The 22,526-nt window shown below is 32.6% G+C and overlaps 3 protein-coding genes across 5 annotated transcripts; 2 read left to right on the top strand and 1 right to left on the bottom strand.

Annotated features, from left to right (window-relative positions):
* Positions 1–3,573: 3,573 nt before the first annotated feature.
* Positions 3,574–8,384, top strand: LOC114385414 (zinc finger CCCH domain-containing protein 65-like). Its single transcript, XM_028345484.1, has 8 exons — positions 3,574–3,673; positions 3,827–3,985; positions 4,449–5,176; positions 5,666–5,719; positions 5,925–6,053; positions 6,854–6,904; positions 7,006–7,146; positions 7,299–8,384. Exons 2-8 carry the CDS (start codon positions 3,853–3,855, stop codon positions 8,166–8,168), a joined length of 2,106 nt encoding a protein of 701 aa, XP_028201285.1. The 5' UTR covers positions 3,574–3,673; positions 3,827–3,852; the 3' UTR covers positions 8,169–8,384.
* Positions 8,385–10,191: 1,807 nt separating this feature from the next.
* LOC114384673 (fibrous sheath CABYR-binding protein-like) lies at positions 10,192–14,042 on the bottom strand. Of its 3 annotated transcripts, none has more exons than XM_028344388.1 (6): positions 13,804–14,042; positions 13,001–13,094; positions 12,600–12,798; positions 11,888–12,009; positions 11,597–11,752; positions 10,192–11,520 (listed from the first exon to the last, which is right to left on the bottom strand). In XM_028344388.1, exons 1-6 carry the CDS (start codon positions 13,890–13,892, stop codon positions 10,369–10,371), a joined length of 1,812 nt encoding a protein of 603 aa, XP_028200189.1. In that variant the 5' UTR covers positions 13,893–14,042; the 3' UTR covers positions 10,192–10,368. The 3 variants fall into 3 exon arrangements, with proteins under 3 accessions (XP_028200189.1, XP_028200188.1, XP_028200190.1); XM_028344387.1 differs by having other exon boundaries at positions 12,579–12,798; positions 13,804–14,041; XM_028344389.1 differs by having other exon boundaries at positions 11,621–11,752; positions 12,579–12,798; positions 13,804–14,041.
* Positions 14,043–14,165: 123 nt separating this feature from the next.
* On the top strand, positions 14,166–20,813 carry LOC114384674 (tRNA threonylcarbamoyladenosine dehydratase-like). The gene is made up of 11 exons (XM_028344390.1): positions 14,166–14,299; positions 14,675–14,721; positions 15,228–15,321; positions 15,877–16,024; positions 16,595–16,807; positions 17,191–17,325; positions 18,102–18,236; positions 18,504–18,719; positions 19,389–19,513; positions 19,715–19,772; positions 20,432–20,813. The coding sequence occupies exons 1-11, from the start codon at positions 14,205–14,207 to the stop codon at positions 20,540–20,542; spliced, it is 1,377 nt and encodes a 458-aa protein (XP_028200191.1). The 5' UTR covers positions 14,166–14,204; the 3' UTR covers positions 20,543–20,813.
* Positions 20,814–22,526: the final 1,713 nt, after the last annotated feature.

Raw genomic sequence — 22,526 nt, 5'->3', positions numbered from 1 at the left:
GTACCTGCGGTTAACAACGTTAAGGGTTTGGTATGTTTTTATACTTGTTTGTTGTTGTCATTGTATTGTTGATATGAAATTATTGGTAGATCGAGTTTCGTTAAAAAAAACTTATTTTTTCATTGAAATAAATGAAAGAGAGTGTAAGTACGGGGGAGATAATAACTTGACAATGAATTCAAATATTTGTTTTATATGTATTTTTTGTTTGTTTGATGATTTTTTTTATATATATACTAGACTGTTATATATGTATGAATATAAAAAAGTAACAACTCAAATTTATTATGATGGTCCATAGGATATCATGGTTGGCTCCTATATGTATATTTCACTGTATTACGCGTAGCACCACATGTTTGCTACAATTTGATTCTTAAATTACTAAGGATATCCTCTTGATACCATATGCATGAATTAAAATGTCAGGCCTTTGTGGTTTAGATTTAGAGATCCCATTATTTATTGTCTCACTATCTTTCTCCGGCTAGAACCAAAAAAGAAGGTTTATATGCTTCCGGTGAGAATTCAGATTCCCAGCCTCAACAGAAACATTGTCATTGAAGCAAATTAAATGTGGCTCGCCTGGCCTTTTAATTAATATCCGTGAAAATTAGCATAAAAAAAAAATAACAATCTTTTCAAATTTAGGATTCCATTATTTTAAAATTTATCCAAATCGACCTGCATGATTGTGTTTTAATCACAAATCCAATTCCAGTCAACAATACATGCGTGAAATTTAACCTAACCTCTTAAGTAGGCAAAACAATTCACAAAAATTAAAATATAAACATACAAACAGATCATCGAATCTAATTAGCTTCAAACTCAATAAATAGGAAAATTGTAAACATAATTCTACTGTAATTTTCCAGGGTGAACATACAAGAAATTACATTGTAGAGATCTTGGACAACATGTATATTTCTCACAACATTAATATTCTGTAATTTCTATAAGAGAGTCCAAAAAACTTACACGGATTTCCATATAATAAATTTCAGAAATTTCCACTTTGATGTTTCTCTCTTCTGATACTTTCTTAGTCTCTATTTTGGTGACATGTAATTCTGTCAGCATTTTCCCGCATTTTATAGTTAGTGGGAAACAAAGAGAGCATGCAAGCTTGGGCTCGATCAATCAATTGAAGTGATCGAAGATAACCTTGAAGGAATTAATAAAGACTTGGGTGCAGGAAAAGACCAATATAGAGAAGAATTTAAGCGAGAATTATAAAATAGCAACATGTATAAATTATGTGAAAATAGTATTTCATTAATAATGATGTGTGTTAATTAATTACAGCTAATTGTGTTACTAAAAGACTACTCACGTAGTAGATAATAATTTATATATGAATTATTAAGCGGGACATAAATGTATTGCAGCCTAATTAACTGTTACTGTTTTTCTAGCAAAATTTTGTCTCCAGCATGTACATCACAGGGACAGGCACTGATTATTTTCTTCCTGTCTCAATAACTGTGTATCAATGATTATCAACCTAGAAACCCAATAATATATAACAAGAATCATGAGATAGTTATTAAATAAGAATAAAAATTAATAAAAAATTATAGTTTTTAATAAATTTTAACACACAATAGTGAGAATATTTTTTGTTCATATATATATAGAATATGATTATTGTGAGAATATTTTTTCAGATGAGAGTATAAGAATAATTAATAATAATCGATAAATCATGATTAAAAATAATAAAAATTATAATTAAAATATTTAAAAATTTAAATTTAAATTAAATATAATTATTAAATCTATAAAAAATTCACTAAACAAATCATATCTTAAAATATAACACTACATTCTCACAATAAACACCACAAGGATAGCCCCATGGCAACAAATTAATTAAAGAAGACAATTAGCACCTCATTTATGTGGAAAGTATCATTGTGATGATCTCCCTTTGACTTGCACTGGTGGCTGATGACAATGCTGCTGCTATGAAGAAGATCGATGATGATGGACATGCATGCTGTTTGTGAATGGCTTTGTCCACATTGTGTTGCAACGAATTAATGGAGACGGGAAAAAAATTATATTCTATTAATGGACATGCATGCTGTTTGAACGACCAAGGGATCTTAAGTCTCCACAGTTGGAGAATCAGAGATCACTTTCCTGCTCCCACTTTCAGTTTATTTTAAATCTCCTTAATATTTGAATTGGAAGAAATTATATTCTATTATAGTTTTAGAATTTTTTAATTAATGTTATAATCATTTTAACATAGATTTATTTTTCTCTTACTATCTCTTGACTTAACTAATTTAATGAACATTTTCTTTTATCTAATCAAATTTAATTTTCTCTTGCTTTTGTTTAATTAAATAATTAAAGGACATAAACAAAAACTTAATTCAAGAATTTGTTTCAAATTTTTTACATAATATTTAAAATCTTAAAAATTTATAGATAAATCATTATTATTTTCTTATATTAAGAAAAAAGAAACAAAATCAATATAACTATCTTCTCTGTGAAATCCTAATGTATAGAATCATTTTTTTTTACTCATCATATATTATTTATTTAATATCTTCTTATTTAACTAAATTATCATTCATTTTTTATATATTATTTTAAACCATGCTTTATTCATAAAAATATGTATTTAAAATTATGTTTAATGACTCTATCAAGATGGAAATGACATACCCGTCACTTATAGGATGGAATGTGATGGAAAATCGGGATAAAGATGATCACTTATAGAATGAAATATGTTGAAAAGTTAGAATAAGGACGAGGATAAGAACTTTTTAAAATCTTAATTAATTAACAAAACTATTTCATACTTATAAGAAAATAAAAATCTATTATTAACATTCCTTCTAAATTAGTATCTTAATTAATCAAAAAGTAAAATTAGATAAATGGAAGGAAACACCACAGCCTTGTTGGTCTCAAAATATCCCTCCGCGCGGCGGTTGCTTCCTCACTCCCATTCTTACAAATTGTTGGTTAAAAAATACTTAGATATAATACATATCTTTTATAAACTTCATCTTTATGCATTGATAGTATACATTTTCGTTCAATTACAATTCATCGTTTGATTTATTTTAAGATAATTACTTTAAAAATTAATAAACTTATTATATATAATAAATTGTGATGAAAAAATTACATTAAAAATTTAATACCGTTAATGTATAATCCATTTTCTCATATTTTATTACTATTAGTCTTGAATTTATTATATGATATATCATTTTATAGCATATTATTATTTAATTTATTGTATTATATGTTATTATTTAAATATTTTATTATATTTTCATATTGTTATACTTTAATTTATTAAATTACATGTTATGTTATTTTCTAAATGTTGTTATGATTGTTATCAGATTTGGTTTGTACCGGCCGGATTCACACATTGGTTTGGGAATTGGGCACCCAATCATGTAACTTAGCCCCACTCAGCACGGTTTGGCTTTGAACGGGTGATCCAGCGGGTCACATTGACCCGGTTGGGTCGGGTTTTATTTATTAAAAAAAAGAAGTTAAAAACGGCGACGTTCAGCTCTTGGGTGAAATTAAAAATTTCCCAAAACGCATGGGCACCGCAAAAACCCTTCTTCACTCTCTTGTTCTGCGTGGGTTTTCTCAAGTCGTTCCCAAAACGCATTGGTGAAGAAAGGTAAAAGAATGCCTTGTCGAATTCCATAATGTTTTTGAGTTGTGTTCCCTTCCCCTTCCATAGCGCCCAAATTTCTTACATTACCCAAACGACAAGGAAACCAAGGATTGTGATTCTCTCCAAAATGACACCCACATGTATTGCGTTTCACAGGTGAATCATTCTTCTCCAAATTCACAATGGATTTCCCTCCATACTGTCGATCCCAATTGCGTAGCAACACTTACCGTGCCCTCGTTCACCTCCTCTCTCACATTTCTGCTTACAACGCTTCAATTCTTGAAGCTTCAACTCAACCCGTCAACATTCCGGGTATGTGTTTCAACTTCAAAACCCTACCTTTTTTGTTTCTACTCTTTTTTTTTATCATTACTATGCGCTTCTATGAACTTGTAGTGTTGTTAAATAATTTCAAAAGGGTACTTTTTTTTTTTTTAATTTTTTAAGTTCACATTTGGATTAGTAATTCAAGTTTGAAGGTTTTTAAGATTAAGTTGTGATTATGGATCAATCTATTGGTAGTTTCAATTCAATTGTGCTCTTGTGATATTTTTTTTTAATGTTGTTTCAATTCAGTGTTGAATGAATTTTTGGTAAATTGAAATCAAAAGGGCACCTTTTTTTCTTCTTTAAAGTTTCCACTTGGGGTTAGGAATAAGAGTTTAAGATCAGGTTTTTGGTTATGGTTCAATTTGCTGTTAGTTTCTATTTAATGTGTTCTTCTCATATTTATTTACCATTCTCTTAAAAAATGCTATTTTTTCCCTGTTTCAAGATAATGGCAGTGGTAGAATGGATCAAGAAAACCAGGAAAAGGAGCCTAAGTGCTCCGAAGTTGTTGATTCTGATTTTTTGGATCCCAAGGATCCTATATGCCAGAAGGATATACCGGAGGTCCAGGAAACCATTGAGGGGGTTGAAGACAAGGATATGGATTTTACTTCTAACAAGATGGTCCTAGATGATATAGAACATATGATGGGAATAGAGGACTTGTCTACCCAAGCAAATGGTTTTGATAAGGAGCAAAAGCTAATGAATGAGTTTGAGCAGGTTATGAAAGGAACTGAGGATCTTATTTGTGATAGTGAATTAATCCCCTTGAACTTGGGATTGGATAAGACACGTAGTGATGGTGGTGAAGTTGAGTTGATGGATTACCAATCAGAAGTGGAGGAAGGAGAAATTTCTGGAGACTTGGGAATAGATGGCAATTTATTTGATGTGGCTTCTGCAGATGCTTTAATATTACGACAGATGGAAGTAGATGAGGTTCAGAAGCCTGAAAATGTAACTGGAAACATGATATATCCTTCTAAGATTGAGAATCAAGAAAAGGAAAAAGGCTATGACTCTAAATCCTCTTTGGTAAATGCATTTCAAGATTACAATAATAATGGACAAGTGGAGCCTAGAACTAGTGGCAAGAAAGGGATTGTATGTGGAGTTGAAGTAGCAATTTCTAAAGAAACTATTGAATGTCAGAAGGAAGATAAAACAAAGGTATTCTTCTAAAGTTATTGTTAATTTTTTTTTTCCGTTAACTTGTGATCACGTTAAGCTTCATTTTGTTTTTGTTACTTTCAATTTTCTTAGTATGTACCACCAATGATGAATTAAAGATATTGATCCAATGATGATCCTTTTGTTATATTTAGCTCAGTAAGTTCAAAATATTTTTGGCTAGCATTGCAATGTTTTCCACAGTTCCCCCCCTCCCTTTCCCCTAACCAATAAAAAGAAAGTGTGATCACATTATTGTACTTGTGTGTCTATATCCAAAGTATTTATATTTCAGTTCCCAATTATTTTTCCTATTTGAGCTTTTTTTGGGCAAAATTAACTAAAAATCAGAAATATGATAAGAATTACATGTTCAACCATAGCTTTGGACACCTTATGTGGAGTTCCATATTGTGGACCGACTGTGTAATGATTTTAAGACTAGTTACATTGATTCTCCTTTTGCTAAGTTTTGATCATCTGCTGCAGTTGGATAATGCCAGTAAAAAGAATAAGCGTGGTGGGAACAAAGGAAAAAAGAAGGTATTCTTCTGATAGTGCTTTGATTTTCTTTCTTGATGTTCTGTTAACTTTTGATATGGATTTTGAAGCTTGTTAAGTCAACCTCTTTTGAAATCATTTCAACATCAATTAAATGATATTCTGTTATTTGTGAAGAATAATTTATAAATCTGTATGTTTTCAGCGTGTGACTGATTTCTTTATTTGATAAAACTTTGTTATGTAGAAAGCAGATAGAAAGAAGAGAGCAGAAAAGAACAAACAACTAGGTGTTAAAAGATTGCAGTTACAGCATGTGCAGAAACCAAAAGTTGTCTCACATTGTCGCCATTATCTCAATGGAAGGTGCCATGAGGTAGCTTTTACCCAATTATATTAAACTATGAAATATTTTTCTCTTTATACATATATCTAACACATCATCTTTATTCTTGTTGATTTTAATTGTTGTGATTATTTTACATTGAGCTATTGCATGATAATATGACAATTTGTTATTCTGGTGTTGATAATTCATTTAACTGATTTAAGAGGTAATTGATATATTCACTTATTCTAACTTAGATTTGCATGAAGTTAATTTATAATATATATGGGGTAATGTAATAGATTACTCTTCTGGATGATCACTCTGATTTATTTTTCTTTGTTTTCCTTTATAGTTTATATCACTCACTGTATTTCTTTCTGCTAGAGCTGTCCTTTGTCAGTTATAGCTGTCAATATCAGATAGTTATAATTTATAACTAACCATTATCTTAGATGATTGCTGACATTATATATAGGGTTGTAAGTCAGAGTCATGTACATTTTCATCAAATCCATTCAATTTCACTTTTCTAAAATTATCTGCAAATCTAATAGGTAAAATGCAATGTGTCTGTTATGCAAGAAGATTTCCGTATTTAAAAGTTAGATTAAAAAACTTTTGCTGGTTCTTCATTTTAAATATTTATATTGTGACATTTCAATTTGCATGAGCCCTTGATAATCTGTTAGGTATGGTTATGTTAAAGTAGCCCATCCAGGTTATTATTGTAAGAGTGGTGTGTTTTTGCAATTTCTGCATTATAGTATATTTGATATCCATATGGGAAAATTATCAAATCATTCTTACTTCCTTTTCACTTGCTTATTCCTAAACAAACTTGGCAGGGTGACAAGTGTCAGTTTTCACATGATGTAGTGCCTCTAACAAAATCCAAGGTATTGGTCTTTCTAAAAAATTACTCCCTATTATATTTTTACCACAAGTTATAACAAGAACCGGGAGAAATTACAAGACCTTATTGATTTTGAAATTGCAGCCGTGTACTCACTTTGCTCGTCATTCTTGCATGAAAGGGGATGATTGCCCATTTGATCACCAGCTCTCAAAATATCCTTGTACCAATTTTGTGTCCAAAGGCTCTTGTTATAGAGGTGATGCTTGCTTGTTTTCTCACCAGGTAAAACATCCTATGTGACTTGATTTCACTCGTAAATGACTGTGCTAATGAACTTAATATAAACTTGATATCAATCTTAATTTTTATTTGCATGCATCTGAACTGTATAACTATATTGTTACATAGATTAAAATGGGAACTTTCTGATTCAGGTATCAACGAAAGAAGACATCCCTACAGCTTCAAATATGTGCAGACCAGAGTTGTCTCCACTTCTGTCTGGAAATGCAAATTCCAGCACACCACTTAACAACAATCATGGCTCTACTCCTGTCCAGCAAAACCACTTAACTAATTCTGCAGGAATTCATTCTTGCACCAGTGTTGAACATAAAGTGATAAACACTGTACAGAAACAGCCTACACCACCTAAAGGAATTAGTTTCATCAATCTTGCTAAATTATCACCCAGCCTTAGTTCTCTGAAACAAAGCACAGTAACAACCAAGGGAAGTCCTGTACAAATTGGGACCCATGAAGATCAAAGTTCATTTCACAAAACTCAAAACAAGGTGGACATTCCTAAGAAATTGCCAGCTGTGACACCTAAGGGAATAAACTTTCTTTCTTTTGGCAAAGGCTCTGTCTGCAGTTTTAAAAGTGTGAATAGGGAAAATGGTATCAAGTTGCCTCAGTTATTCAATTTTGGTTTGCCTGAGCAGGAAAAATCCTCTCTAAACAAAGATGATTACAACAAAGCTAGTGACACCACAAAACAAAATGCACCACAGACTGATATATTCTTAACTGAGATTTTAGGAAAAAATCAATCTGTGGCAGAAGAAATGAAATTAAAACTTCCAGAGAAAACCTCCGTAGATTTTTTTATGAGGGATCACAGCCATAGTAAATCAGTTCAAGAGGGGAAGAAGTCATCTGATAATTCTCAAAGTTCAAAGGGCCAAAAGGCACTCTTATCAACTCTAGCATTTGCAGCTGAGCATGAATCTAGCATTAAGATGAAATACCCTACTGGTGGTTTGCCGATGTCATCAGAGGACTCAGAGAGAATGTTTTGTTGAAGATTCAAAACAAGGAACTTCCCAATTTTGTAGATGATAAACAGGCGGTTTAGTTATGTGTTGTTCTGTAATCTTTCAGCAATCTTACTCTGGAACCATTCTTTTTTTTATTGGAACATGATTGAATGTATTACAGTCCATGGAGTATCAATGGCTAATGTATATAATAGCACTCATTTACACTTATATTCTAAATTTCATTATATCTTCTCCCAATGCCTTGTACTTTTTTTTAATAAGAAAATATATTGACGCTTAATCATACATCATGATTCTCACCCTTTCTGCATATTTACATAAATATTTGATGTTGGGGCATTATGACAAGGATACTTGCTAATAGTTTTCAAAGGTTTGAAAATTCCCAAGCTGCTTCTTTTTCCACTGTTTCAACCGAAATATGTTTCAACGTAGATTTGTCTAAACTGTTACTAGTACCAGTTGGTAACTATAGTGAAGTTTAAAAAAAGATAGTAATCGATAAATACACACAAGATACACGTTATGAGCTTGTCTATAAGAAACTGCAAACACTTGAAGGTTGACTCAACTGTGCATATAGTCAAAATGCACCTACTATACCAAAATAACTATTGTATCTGCCAAAACATAGTATTCAGCTCAACCTGATCATGATTAAGGCGCTTTATTATTATTTTTTATATACTTGAAACAATATATGGCGTGTACTTGAAATTAAATGTTAGACTGCAATTGAATCTAAAACCAATGATATGTGTGAAGAAATAGTCCTATTGGTACAATCAAGAAATAATCCTCCTTCCACCGGGTTGTCCCATTTTAGAATAAAATGGTATCTCCAAATTGCAACTTCATATCCAAGTAAAGATCAAATCTCAAACCTTGAATAAGAGATACAAGTGTCGAAATACTTTTGTCAACAATTTTTTTTTCAAATTTGATAGGCATTGAATAATCAAATAACAGAAGTTTATCAATATGGTGTGATGTGTGAATAACCTATTACCTATAATCTTGTCTTGGTACTATAACCTCTTGTTGTTTTACGTTCTATCCAAGGATAATTTTCCTTATAATAAGAGACAATTCTTATATCTTCTTATCAAAATAATTAGAAATGTCTATAATGACGACCTAACAACAAAAATATAAGTATGACTACTTTATCTAAACACATTTTTCTGAGTTATTTTACTAAAAAAAAATTTGTCTCATAATAAAATGTAATAATTATGTTAAAAATTTGTATTGAGTAACTAATAATTTGAAACTCTAGTAAATGTGATATATTGTTACCATATGTTATAATCAACTGATAATTAGAAATTGTATTTAATTAATAGTTTACATATTAATGTTTAATAATGTCATTTATAGAAAAAATAATAAATATTTAATGATATAACTATTTTTAATAACCGGGAATAATATTATTAGACTCCCATCAAACGGGAAAAGGTACAACCCCTAGCATCTGCCGAGACAAGCATGGCTAGATGAGGGGGAATCGAATTAACAATCGTCATAAAAGAATCAAATTCATGACCGAAATTTATCAAATAATCGACAATACTATTTGCTTCCCTGTGAACATGAGTAATGGTTGCTCTCCATTATGTGTTCCACACACAGCATATTAGATAGCTCTCTCTGATCATAGGCTTTAGCAACTGAGTTAATCTGAACCACAGCCAACGAATCCATTTCAAAAATGACATTACGAATATTCATACTTCTTGCCAGTTTAATTCCATGCTTTAGACCCCACAGTTCTGCCCAAATGGAATTACACATACCAATATTCGAATGAAAGCATGGCAAAATCCCTGTGAATAAATCTAGCCTCTGCTGTAGCAATCCAAGGGAAAGAGTAGATTGCCTAGTAAATACCAGTTTATTTCTGTCTAACCATAGATGATAGGCTGCTGTCATATAACATTTTCAAAACTAATATAGTGGTGAGTAAAACACTATTAACGTAACATTGCACTATTTTCCACTTGATAAATTATTACAAGCAGATAGTATACTTGCAAAACCATTATGAAATTGTTAAAATTTCATCCATTAATTTTGTAATCAAAGGTTATAATTCTACACTTAACTGGGTCTAAATCCTTAAATTGCTTAAAGGAACATAAACTAAACATGCATGAACTAAACCATACATGAATTGAACATAACAGAGTAATTACAACTACCAATTTTCAAACAGAAATTAAAAAGGAAAGGATGCTTTAAATTGGTCATATGCATCATTGTCTGTTTCAAGTTGCTGTCCAAGGATTTTTTCTTTGGCCTCAATCTCTGCAAGATCAAAAACCAGGTCCTTAGTCTGATGAGCCCATAAGATGCTATCATTCTTCAATGTCTCCCTTTGTTTCTCGCCTTCCTTAATAGCCAACTGAAAGGTCTCCCTCTCTTCCTTCAGTTTGGATAACCGTTCTTCAAGTTGTTCAATATAAGAAGATATTTCATTGACCCTGTTGTTGGCATTTGAAATGGTCGATGTGATTTGCTCCTGTGTATGTTTAACTTCTTGCAGTTTCAGAAGGATATCTTCTTTAGCTCGGTTCAACTCGACTTTCTTTATTCCAGCCGTATCACACTGTTTGCGGTGAGTAACAGCATTGTTGAAGAAGAGTCTGAAGGCCTTTATGAATGCTTGCTGTTCAAGAGAAAGAAACTTCTCATTCTTCTGCAACTCTTCAAGAATAAGTAGGACCTTTGACATTTGTTCATAGTCAGTAACAAAATCACCTAAGCTAAAGATCTGCATTAAGTCTTTTAGCTCTTTTGACAGAACATCTGCAGGGGAGCCTTGAACTTTTGGTTGTTCTGACTGAGTGATAGATTGTGGAGTCTTAGAACAAATGGAAACCTTCCCTGTCAGGATATTTTCAATAGCACTCAAAGGGTCATCTTCGATCATTTTGTTAATGGCTTCTAGATCGAGTGGGGTGTTCCCAGTAGAGACTTCATCAACCTTTGGGTCAACTTGATCTGGAGATTCTTGACCCTTACTAGAAGCAACCTGTTCTTGAGCATTGGCTGGAGCAGGGTTCACCTTCTCGACCTCTTCGACAAGGCTTTTACTCAATACTGGCTCAGCAGTATTTGTATTTTCAATATGAGGAGCATCAGCGCTGGGTGAAGTAGCTGCAGGAGGATCTTGATGAGGGGGTGATGCAGTAGTAGAGCTTGAAATTGCAGCAGATGGAGGCTCTGAAGGAGCAGTTTTCTTTGGAGACTTGCTTATTTGACCAGAAGACCTCTTTCGAGGTAGTCTTTTTCTTTTGTAGATTACTAAGGCGTCAATATCTGAAGAGACTTCTTTGCCATCTGCTTGTGAATTTTCTGCAGTACGTCCCTGTTATGATCAAAAGGAACGTTAAAGTGATTAACAAGTAGAGGTACTTGACAAGTAGTGATGTAAGTAATTTTACCTTCAGTAATGTAATTAATTTTACCTTCAATAATTCCTCGGATGAAGATACTTCGGGAACATTGTTGGCAGTTTTATCTGCTACATGCTTTATTCTTTTAGATCTTCGGGGTGTTGATGTGGGATTGGATTTCTCGTTGATTACGAACTTGGTAGGCTGTGAGGAAGAAGAAATTCAACAAAAGACAATGCAGTGGGTTTAATGTAATTCAAAGATGTCAAAGGTAATGTAGTGAGTTTTATGTAATTCAAAGATGTCAAAGACAATGCAGTGTATTTGGATGGGAGTTACCTTTGTTTTTCGTGGCCTTCCACGTTTCGAAGATGTCAAAACTTCATCTGTGGAAGGTGAAACTATGGATTCCTGGTGTTCTTGTTCTTTAGGAGGATCCATCGTTTCAGTTACTTTTGAAACTAGAAAGAAAATCACTTAAGTAAAATATATGATAAAAATGTTGAAATGAGATGCATGAATTATATTGGACGTGCCAAAGGGAGAAAGTTTCAGCATTTGGATATTTTATGAAGAATGCCATAAAATTATTTAGCTAGTGATTGGGAAAAGTTATTCAATTCTTCTTTGGTTCCTGTAAACACCCAAAGCTCCACTTGGTGGGTCAGGAGACATACCAGTTTTGATGAAGGGAGTATTAGGTAGTGCAAGAAACTTAGGAAAAGGTTTTTCGAACTTCTTGTATTTAAGCCATGGCTTTGAAACCAAGGTCACGAATAAGGTTTTGCAGAAAAACACCACAGAAGGGTATTCCCTATCATTTAAGTTACAAAAGAAGTGGAAGTTCCAAGAAAAAAAAATTATACCTGTAATTGTGTAAATGAAAAAGCTAGATATTATATATCTACACACAAAATATGTATATATGAACAAACATCACTATCAGTGCCTGTGGTATGCAACTGCAACTCAGTATGATTTAATGTACAAGAGTACAAACACATCTTCATTTTCTAAACCAAATTTTTACCAGATCTTGTCCTTATTTTACCACTGTCATCACAAAAATCTCGTGGAAGCGCAGATGGTGATTCATGTCTAGGCACATCTTGTGAAAATTCAGGCAGTTGGCATGCTGTGTCTTGAGGTTGTTCTGGATTAGCCTTGGGAGAGTTGTTGGTACCAGTAACTGGCTTTGCATTCTTATCTTCAGTTGATCCAGCAGCATTAGCTTTCAGTTTTTCCATTACCTGCCCAAAATAATCATTCCATAAGATAAGCTCATTTTGGGCAGGGTGGAGTTAAGGGAGGTTGTGAAACAAACACAAAGGGAAAAAACCATAAAACAAGGCACTCCCCAAAAAAACCATGACAAGACCATCTAAATATAAGCCAAGAGTTTTGAGTTTAAATACGCAAGCATAACCCAAACAAGATCATAAATATCATTACCTCGTTATGCTCCGGAGAAGCTAGGTGTGCACGTATAGACTCCAACATAACCACATTACAAGCCTGGCAAACAGGCTCCCGGAATTCATTATACCTGTAAGTACATGCAGAAAGGAACAGTCAAAATCATATCAGGTATAATATTATGCAAATAAGATGGGCCTCAGACAAAACAGTAGACTTCCTCATAAGCACTAATAGAAGAGAATAATAAGGTGAAATAAATTGAGCTTCTTGCATAAGTTAAAATCAACTTATGCACTTAACTTTTATAGAAGCTCTTATCATTTAACTTCTCCAAAAGCTAAAATGAATAACATGATTTTAGCTTATGAAAAAAGCTCACTACATTTTACCTTCTTATTTTCTACTCCTAGGAGTGCTTACGAAGAAGTTTATGCAAACCACATAGTAGACAAAATGAAACACATCTTGAGAAAAGACGGTTTTAAATTGAGGCATGTCTTAACAAGCACAAGAGTAGCTATAATCAAATGTACACACTGTTGCAGACTCAAACATAGTTGCCAACACACACATTACCAGAAAAATCAACCAAATCCATAAAAGGGCACAACTCAATGCATAAGCAGAAGGTGTTTAAGGACTATAGCGTAATAATTCTCATACGAAGAACAAAAAAGGTAAAAATAAAATAAAATCATGACGGGCGTGTTTGCAACTAGAGCAGTAAAAGGAAACAAATAAACACTTCCATAAACAAAATTGTGAACAGCGAAAAAAACAAGAGAGAATTGAAGTCAAGAGATAGATGCATGAAAGAAGTGCACCAAAGTACCAACCTCACAAGGGGAAAAACTATGCACTTGTCTTTCCTCTGAGGACTCAAGCTAGCACGAGACAATGTCTTTTTCTTAATCGGAGGATCCATGTTCCTGTTTTTTGGAAGAAGAAGAAGAAGAAGAATGTGCCGTGAGGGAAAACGATTGAGAAAAAAGGAACAAACTTTAAGCTGAGCCCTCGTTCGACACACCCAGAAAATTGTTAAACCCTTGATTTTTTACTATTGTTGTTCAAATTGTGTCTACTACTCTGGTTTACCTCGAAAAAAGAGATCAGGGTCCGAACTGAATCCGGGTCGTTTTAAAACCGACCCGACCCGGTTAATGTGACCCAGAAAAGAAAAAACCTTTTAAAACAGCTGTGTCATTGTGTTGTGTGTTTTTGGCAAAGAAAGAGAAAAATGGAGAGAGGTAAATATTTGGCATTGGTGGGAGGAGGGGCTCTTTTGGGCTCTGTCTCTACCTTCTTTCTTCTTAGGCTTCTTCAATCTCAAAAGTATGTAACTTCTTCTTCTTTACCCTTTTATTCTCCTCTTGTGTTACCTTCTTGAACTGAACTACTTTTTTTGTTTTTTTTGTCTTATGTATATATATAATATATACAATATACAATGACTCTGAACTAGTACTTTGCATGTTGGAACCCCCCAAAAGAAGGGATGGTGCTAAAATAATGTTTATTGATTAAAAATTGAATCTTTGCGTTAATTCAGTCTCATAGAGCGTGATGGGTTGGTTGGATCAAGTTGTTCAACTTTTGGGTCACCGAGCAATGGGATATTTTCATTGAGGCGGTGTTCGGTGAATTTTTCTTTTTGTTTTTTTTTTTTGTACTTTGGATGGTACTGAATGCTTGTTGTGATGTTTGCAGAAGAGGTGTATCGCAGTGCAGTAAGAATGTTACTGCTGACTTCAATGGTAAGTGGTCTGGAAATATATGGAATTTAACTGGGAAGTTAATAGATGTAACCAATTTGTTTCCATATCTATGTGTTCCTGCTTCTGATGGCTAATGAAAGTCTTTGTTTATAACAATTGTACATTCACTCACGTACTCATCAGTCATCAATATTGGTGTGTTGAAGTTGCAACTAGTCACCACCTGTCAATGCTTAATTTCTAGTCCCATGTTTCGTAAATAAAGAACTTTTTTTAAAATTACCTTTTTATGTTTAAACAAACTAGCCCAGAGGTTGAATGCAGAGTGTAAACTACCTGTTACAAGCTTATAGCTCACATCCTACCCTTTTAGCGCAGAATCATGCACATATGTTAAAGATGACTATTAATGTGTCATCAATTATAAACAAGTTTTGATATGAGACTAATGCTCCTGTCTTCCTAAATCCTACTTTCACATCATGAAATCAATAAGACTGCTGCTCTCTGTGTCCTTATTAGTGTTGAACTTTGTGTCTCATCAGGTGTTGAGGGATGCACTATTGCTGGAAAGAAAAATGATAGGGTGATTAATGAAGATCTTCTGAAAGATGAGATTGTTTCAGAACAGCTGACTAGGTACTGCAAGTTGTTGCCAATAGATTTAGCATTTTATCTGAAGTGATTTCTGAATCTGAACATAACTCTGTTTTACATGGGTGAGTTAATGGGTAAAAATGCTCTATTATTTCAATTAGACTATAAGCTCTTTCAACTGTCTTGGACAGTTTTAGTGTTCATGCATCAATTATCAAAATATTTGTCCTTTATGCTTGGCGCTAATTTTTACAGTTTGTGTCTTGATGTTTAATTTAGGTTGGACATGGCATGTAAGATTTTTCCTTGTGTAGCATTACATGTCCACACTTTGCATGTTTTTCCACAACTCCTGCCATCCATGTACACCCAGTGTAGATAATGACTTGTTTGCCTTGAGGACCCTTTTATATTTGGCACTACCAATCTCCCACAATGCTTAAATACCTTTTTTAGATTTGCTCTTGTTACATTTTTTTCACTGAAGACATTATCTACATTGGGTGTACATGGATGGAACCTTCTTGATATATCTATCTTTTGTTGGACTTCTATTAATCAAACTGTTTTTGGGTGGAACGCTAATGCTGTGACTAGGAACGTTCAATTTTTTGGCTTTGAGTCTCAGCAGAAAGTGACTGCATCATATGTAGTGGTCATTGGTCTTGGAGGTGTTGGTAGTCATGCTGCTTCTATGCTCTTGAGATCAGGGATTGGCAAGCTTCTTCTTGTAGACTTTGACCAGGTCTTTTCTCAGACTGATTCTCTCGTTGATAATGTTTAATTGCCATGGCAGAAGATTTTGTTGCCACCAATGAACACTACATTGTGAAATGCAAATGTTGTCTCTTAATGTAATTTGGAGCTTCTTTTCTTCATTTTGGCACGAAACTCTGTATTTTATATTGCTTAAATAGTATGGGATCATAATAGATGTGTGCTGGAACACATTACTAAAAATGCAAATTTATCAACTATTATAGTTTAAGTAAGAAACTGGTGTTTTGATAGGTAAAAGCTTTATGTTACTTGGTTCTTTTTCTTTTTAGTTATCATGAATATAATTTTAGTAATTATTCTAATCACATTAAATGTCAATTTATACAAGCCTTTATTGTTAATTACTGTAGTGCATGGCTCAAGAACCTCAAGCTAAAATCTTGTTAACGATATTATTAAGCTGCATTTGGTAAAACAAAGTAATAAAAGATAAAGTAGTTATATCTTTCAGTGTCATATTTGCCCAGCTCTAGAATTTATATGGGCCTTCGCCTTCCATACAATATCTGTACTTATTTATTTGTTAAATGAGAAGGTTTCTGTTTCATCACTAAATCGACATGCTGTTGCGACAAGAGCAGATGTTGGCATCTCAAAAGCTCAGTGCCTTAAGGAGCATTTCTTATCTATCTTTCCAGAGTGCCAAATAGATGCCAAAGTGATGTTGTATGATTCATCCACTGAAGAAGAAATTCTCTCAGGCCACCCTGACTTTGTTTTGGATTGTATTGATAACATTGATACAAAGGTATCCTCTAAAAATTACTCCTCAGTTGACTATATTGTTATAAGTTCATTCTGCAGTTCTATCATATCACATAGACATACCTCACTCCCCTGTTGTGATATTTTCTGATCAGGCACTAATGGTTCTTTTATATTCATAGTCGTTTACTTTTCTTTCTTTCAATTATTTAGCTTCTAAGTTGCAAAAATGCAAAACTTTTGGATTCTTATATGAATGTGGTTTGCTGGATAGTTTTATTTTGGTATATATGCCATAGCTGGCCTTGGGAAAACTTGATAAAAACTGTTCTCTGCTCCTTACCATTAATAATCATTCCATTCATATTCAAATATCTGGTTGTCATAAGCTTAAGCTTTCAATGTATGGTTTGCCATATGTAATAGGTGGCGCTTCTTGCTGCATGTGTACGTAGGGGTTTGAAGGTTCTATCTGCAACAGGGGCTGGTGCCAGAGCTGATCCAACTAGAATACGCATTGCCGATCTAAGAGAATCAACTAATGATCCATTATCTCGAGCTGTAATTTTCCTTTGCATGCCTTTATTTATTGTACTCTGTAGAGCTTAAACCACATTAATTATTATGTCAGTTTAATACTAATTCTCAGTCCCTCCTGTAGATGTACATCCTAATATCCTAATTATCTCAATAGCACACTAATATATTGCTTTTCCACAGCATGTGATAATTACAATTTACAGACTTAAGTGCAAACGCTTATAGAAAGGTGCACTTGTGTGCACCAAAATTGACTATTATACTTTTTAATGACCAGTTTCTAGGTAAGGACCTGTTTCCTTTTACTATCTGACTATAGAGCAACTGTTTCCAAAATGTTGTTAAAGCTTCATCTGTCCTGACGATCTTCTACTTTAATAGCCAGCATGCATTATCTGGATAGCCATCACTTTCATCTGTTATTTCAAGTTTACGATTGTTGATCAGCTTTATGCATGTTCAACTTATATTATGTTGCTGGATTTTTTTTTTCTTCCTTTTAGAAACTTTTGTATAGGTTCAATCTTTGGCATTGATCATTGTTTAAAGAATTATTGCCAGTGAAAAAAAAGGCTCAATTACACTTTTGATCACTTTAATTTTGACTCTGATTTTTGTCCACTACTTTGTTTTCAAGCCGATTAAATTGCATTATTTTTAAAGTTAAGTAAATTGCTCCAGTCTTTGATTTTCTTCTGCTTATTGGCGAATCATCTTTCAACTATGATTTTCTTTGTTCTCAATTTCTTATTATTAATATTAGCTACATAACTCATACTGCAATCATAGCAATGCAGGTAAGACACCGTTTGAGGAAAGATTATGGTATTGAAGGTGGTATCCCAGTTGTGTTTTCTTTAGAAAAACCCAAAGCTAAGCTGCTTCCATTTAAGGGTCCAAGTGGAGAAGAGGAAAACCCTTCAGATTACCAGGTGAGCTCATTGGTTTCATTAGTTTAATCACCCACCAATTATACCACTACCTATTTTGTTATCATTCAGTAATAAGCGGTATAGCTAATAGAAATCTTTTCTATATTTTCTTATCATTTATCTATAAAATATAAAATATATATTAGTTTGATTATCATAAACATTAGGCCTACAATTTCTTTCTTTCTTGTCAAACCATTGATCATTCATTATCTTGACATTTAGTGGTGCTGGCTACACATTCTGACTTCTTGGTCCTCTTGCCAGATAGTACCAGGTTTTAGGGTCCGTATCATCCCTGTGCTAGGCACCATCCCTGCAATATTTGGACAATTCATGGCCTCCTATGTTGTGACGGAGTTAGCAGGAGTGCATGTTCAAACTGAACCTGTAGTCAATTTTAACATGGACCATTACCATATTCTGCATCAACGCCTTATCGAGCATGAGGAGTCATTGTATGGAACATACATGGAAGTGCAGGTATCAAGTTTTACCCATATGATTTTTGTTTCCTTACAAATTGTTCAGTAAATGTGATATCTTTACCTCTTTTTAAAAAATTAGGATCAGTTGCATTATGCCATCTCTATTCATTAAATTGCACATTACCCCATAATTTATACAATCAAGTGAATTCCTTCTAATTTAATGTCACTTTTTGCTATGTTAATCCACTTTTCTGATTTAATGATTAACTAAAAAATTAGTAGTAATATTTTGGCAGAAAAGTAGTATAGATCAATTTCACCCTTTCAATCTTCAAAAAGTCATTATAGGAGACACAAAATTACTGCATACTTGCTTATCCTAATTGGGAGAATTATGAAGAACACTTATTTTAAGAAGCACAGATATGTATATTATATCAATATCAATATCAATATCGTACTGTCCAATACTTGATCAATTTTACTTTTATTGTATTTGCAATGAGAAAAAAAAAAACAAAAAAACTTTACTCTTCAATGTAAGAGGTCTTATGCTGATATAGCCAAGGAAGCTCCAAGGTAGCGCTGTATATAAAGTGCAGATTGAATTTTATATGAATCCTTTTCGTAGTGTTCACATATATATAGTTATCATTTGACAAATTAAAAATAATGAGATTGAATCTTCTTCTATGTATCATTTTGTTTTTCTGTTTTATAGGTAGATGTTGAAGAAGTGATGTATATTGTTAAAGAATTATGGCATGGAAGAAGTGCTAGAGAGCAGCATGTAAAAGATGTTGGGCGAGGAATGTGGCGATCAGTTAATGAATTAATGCTTGTAAGGTATGGGGTGGCATTTGACTTTATTTTCAGATTAGCTATTTGTCACTTTCAAGCTACTTCATTTGGTAATTTGACTACTTTCATGTACTATTTTTTCTAAAATTATACTTGCCTATATTAGCATGTGCCAACACAACAATCTATTTCTCTTTCCATTTGAATTTTTCACTTAATTGTTCTGCACATTTACTTTTTATTCAGGTGGGACCGCACAAAACCAGCATCTATTTCAAATTTGATTCTTCTGAAATTCAAAGAGGTAATTAGTGACTCCATCATATTGAGCAAAAGCTTTATTTTATTTTAAGAATCCCATTCATGGTATGGTACTGTCTATGGGCATCTGTGTACATTATTGAATAGAAAACCCACTAGAGTATCATGGCACGAGATGCATAAAAACGAAACATCCGAATAATATTACTTTCCTTTTCTTATCAGCATCAGATTTTTGCTTGTTCCTTTTGCCTGCAATATGACAGATGAGAGTTCACTTTTACAACTATATGTTTCCAATTATTTCAATTGCACCAGATTGAAGGGTTTCTCTTGTAGTCATGTTAAACTTCCTACTCTTTAGGAATTTTATTAATAAGTAATCAAATTCAGCAATATGTGGCATAACATTGTCACTGTTATAACATTGCAATTAGTGTCAACTTGTCAAAGGTTACTATACCAAAAACAAAATGGTAGCGGAAGGGTTTGTCATTTTCTTGAATCATGTGTTTTCTATCACATGCACATTTAACTATGATATGGTCATTGAATGATTGTCATTCTTTCCTCTCATTCACTAGCATCACGGTGAATATAATTCTTTATAGATTATGTTTAACTTTTTTGTAATTAACTGCCACAAACTATTTAAGTAAATAACTTTAAGTTATAAGCTAATGTAATTCTTTGTGTACTCAGGTGGATGAGCATGAATCCCGAACGTTGGATGATATAAAGAAAAATGAACCAGAATTTTACAGTAGAGTGATTGCTGTGTTAAAACGAGCTGAACTTGACTTTGGTTTGTGACTTATTCCTTGGTTCAGAGTTGTATAACAGTCTACTCTTCTTTTTAGATTGAATTTTAGGGAGACAAAATCATGATCTACAATACGTTTCAGGACCAACAAATGATTAAGTTTAGAGAATATATTCCTCACAGTAACTGTTGTTTAAAAAAAATTGGATTCTTGAGTCTCTCTTCCTTTCTGGATCTTATTATATTTTTCTTATTTGTATTAAAGTGCATGTAACAAAATACTCTTGTAAAATTAATATGGTTTATTTGTTTGGTGAGCAAGCATAGATTGAAACAAGATAAGATCAAAAAAGTCACTGTGGAGGAAGAAGAAAAAGGTCTTAATTGAACAAGATGGAATATAAAATACTATTAATATATATAATTTAAGTAGTATTTAATTGTAGGAGTAGCTTTTAATCAGGATTAATATATCTGTATTTTAACATACCATGTTTATAATTTTTTAACATTATGCTTTTATGGTACGAATAAAGATCAAACTAGACACAGCAGTTTGCCAACCCACATAATCCTTTGAAGACATGATATATCTTATGAGAGTCAAAGAATTAAATTTTGATTGAATTAAACCTAAGTGGTGTAATTATACATAAAAGATTAAGATTTAATGTCAAAAAATCATATTTTTAAAAACTTTTATAATTTTTTAAATAATTACATGATATTAAATTTTAATTGTTCATATTTAATTATATGATTTAAATTTAATCTTTTCACTCAAATATAAAATATTTTTTTTCTATGCCATAATGCATCCTTTATTGAAATTCATCTTGTGTCATCAGAGGTTTGAGGAACATGAATAGCCGGCAGATCAAGTTTGAATGATTCGGCCACATTCATACTGTGGGGCTAAATGAAAGCACTTCATTTACAGCACTTATATTTTAGGCATAATAATTAATCTCTTGATAAGACTTGTGACATGCTTGAAATTGAAATGACATAACTTTCCCATCTTTAAATATTTTACAATATATAAAATTAAGTAGGTTCGAGTCGTTAGATTATAAAACTATTATCCTCAACTACGCCAGGTTTTCATAGCAAAATTGAATTTGAAGATGATTTATTTATTTTGCGGCAAATTGACCCATTGGGGGTCTTTTTACAAACTATTTCCCGGAATGGGGTTGTTTGTAAACATTTTTCAATAGGGGGCTGTTTTGTACGTGAAAAATGCCACCATGCATGCATATCGCCAGCATGAATGGCGAGATGCAGGTGGGATGAGACTCGCCATTCCTTCTGGCGATTTAGGAGGGGACTCGCCATTCCTTCTGGCGATTTGGCATGTCTATGTCGTCATTAGGTCTGACGATTTGACTTTGACGTGAAGAAGACGCAGACTTGTGTGCAGAAGAGATATGTAATGCGATTTTTTTTTTAAGAAAGAAATACGCTTAAAAAGATGTCATTTTATTTAATTGTTATAAAAAAAGAAACATTAAAAATATGTTTTTTTAAGAAGGAAATACGCTAAAAAAATGTTATTTGATTTAATTGCTATAAAAAAGGAAACATTGGAAATACGCTTTTTTTAAGGAGAAAATACGATTAAAAAAAGCGTCATTTTATTTAATTGCTATAAAAAAGGAAACATTGGAAATATATTTTTTTAAGAAGGAAATATGCTTAAAAAATGTCATTTTATTTAATTTCTATAAAAAAGGAAACATTAGAAATATTTTTTTTAAGAAGGAAATATGCTTAAAAAAAGCATCATTTTATTTAATTACTATAAAAAAGAAACATTAGAAATACGATTTTTTTTAAGAAGGAAATACGCTTAAATAAAATGATGTTTTTTTAAAAAGGAAATACGATTTTTTTAAGAAGGAAAATTTCTAATGTTTCCTTTTTTATAGTAATTAAATAAAATGATGCTTTTTTTAAGCATATTTCCTTCTTAAAAAAAAGTATTTCCAATATTTCCTTTTTTATAGCAATTAAATAAAATGACATTTTTTA

This window comes from Glycine soja, chromosome 14, assembly GCF_004193775.1.
Source record: "Glycine soja cultivar W05 chromosome 14, ASM419377v2, whole genome shotgun sequence".
In the NCBI taxonomy this organism is placed as follows: domain Eukaryota; kingdom Viridiplantae; phylum Streptophyta; class Magnoliopsida; order Fabales; family Fabaceae; genus Glycine; species Glycine soja.
The sequence above is the reverse complement of the archived record's forward strand: the minus strand, read 5'-3'. Positions and strand labels throughout refer to the sequence as shown.

What these genes read in the sequence shown, in the direction of transcription:
- LOC114385414 (XM_028345484.1), top strand. Translation starts at nt 3,853, where the DNA reads ATGGATTTCCCTCCATACTGTCGATCCCAATTGCGTAGCAACACTTAC. An exon ending in GGAACAAAGGAAAAAAGAAG is followed by an intron (nt 5,720 to 5,924) that starts GTATTCTTCTGA and finishes TTTGTTATGTAG; the next exon opens with AAAGCAGATAGAAAGAAGAG. An exon ending in TCAATGGAAGGTGCCATGAG is followed by an intron (nt 6,054 to 6,853) that starts GTAGCTTTTACC and finishes CAAACTTGGCAG; the next exon opens with GGTGACAAGTGTCAGTTTTC.
- LOC114384673 (XM_028344387.1), bottom strand. Translation starts at nt 13,892, where the DNA reads ATGGATCCTCCGATTAAGAAAAAGACATTGTCTCGTGCTAGCTTGAGT. An exon ending in ATAGTTTTTCCCCTTGTGAG is followed by an intron (nt 13,095 to 13,803) that starts GTTGGTACTTTG and finishes ATGTACTTACAG; the next exon opens with GTATAATGAATTCCGGGAGC. An exon ending in CTTCTCCGGAGCATAACGAG is followed by an intron (nt 12,799 to 13,000) that starts GTAATGATATTT and finishes TATTTTGGGCAG; the next exon opens with GTAATGGAAAAACTGAAAGC.
- LOC114384674 (XM_028344390.1), top strand. Translation starts at nt 14,205, where the DNA reads ATGGAGAGAGGTAAATATTTGGCATTGGTGGGAGGAGGGGCTCTTTTG. An exon ending in GTTTCAGAACAGCTGACTAG is followed by an intron (nt 15,322 to 15,876) that starts GTACTGCAAGTT and finishes TGCTGTGACTAG; the next exon opens with GAACGTTCAATTTTTTGGCT. An exon ending in ATGATCCATTATCTCGAGCT is followed by an intron (nt 17,326 to 18,101) that starts GTAATTTTCCTT and finishes ATAGCAATGCAG; the next exon opens with GTAAGACACCGTTTGAGGAA.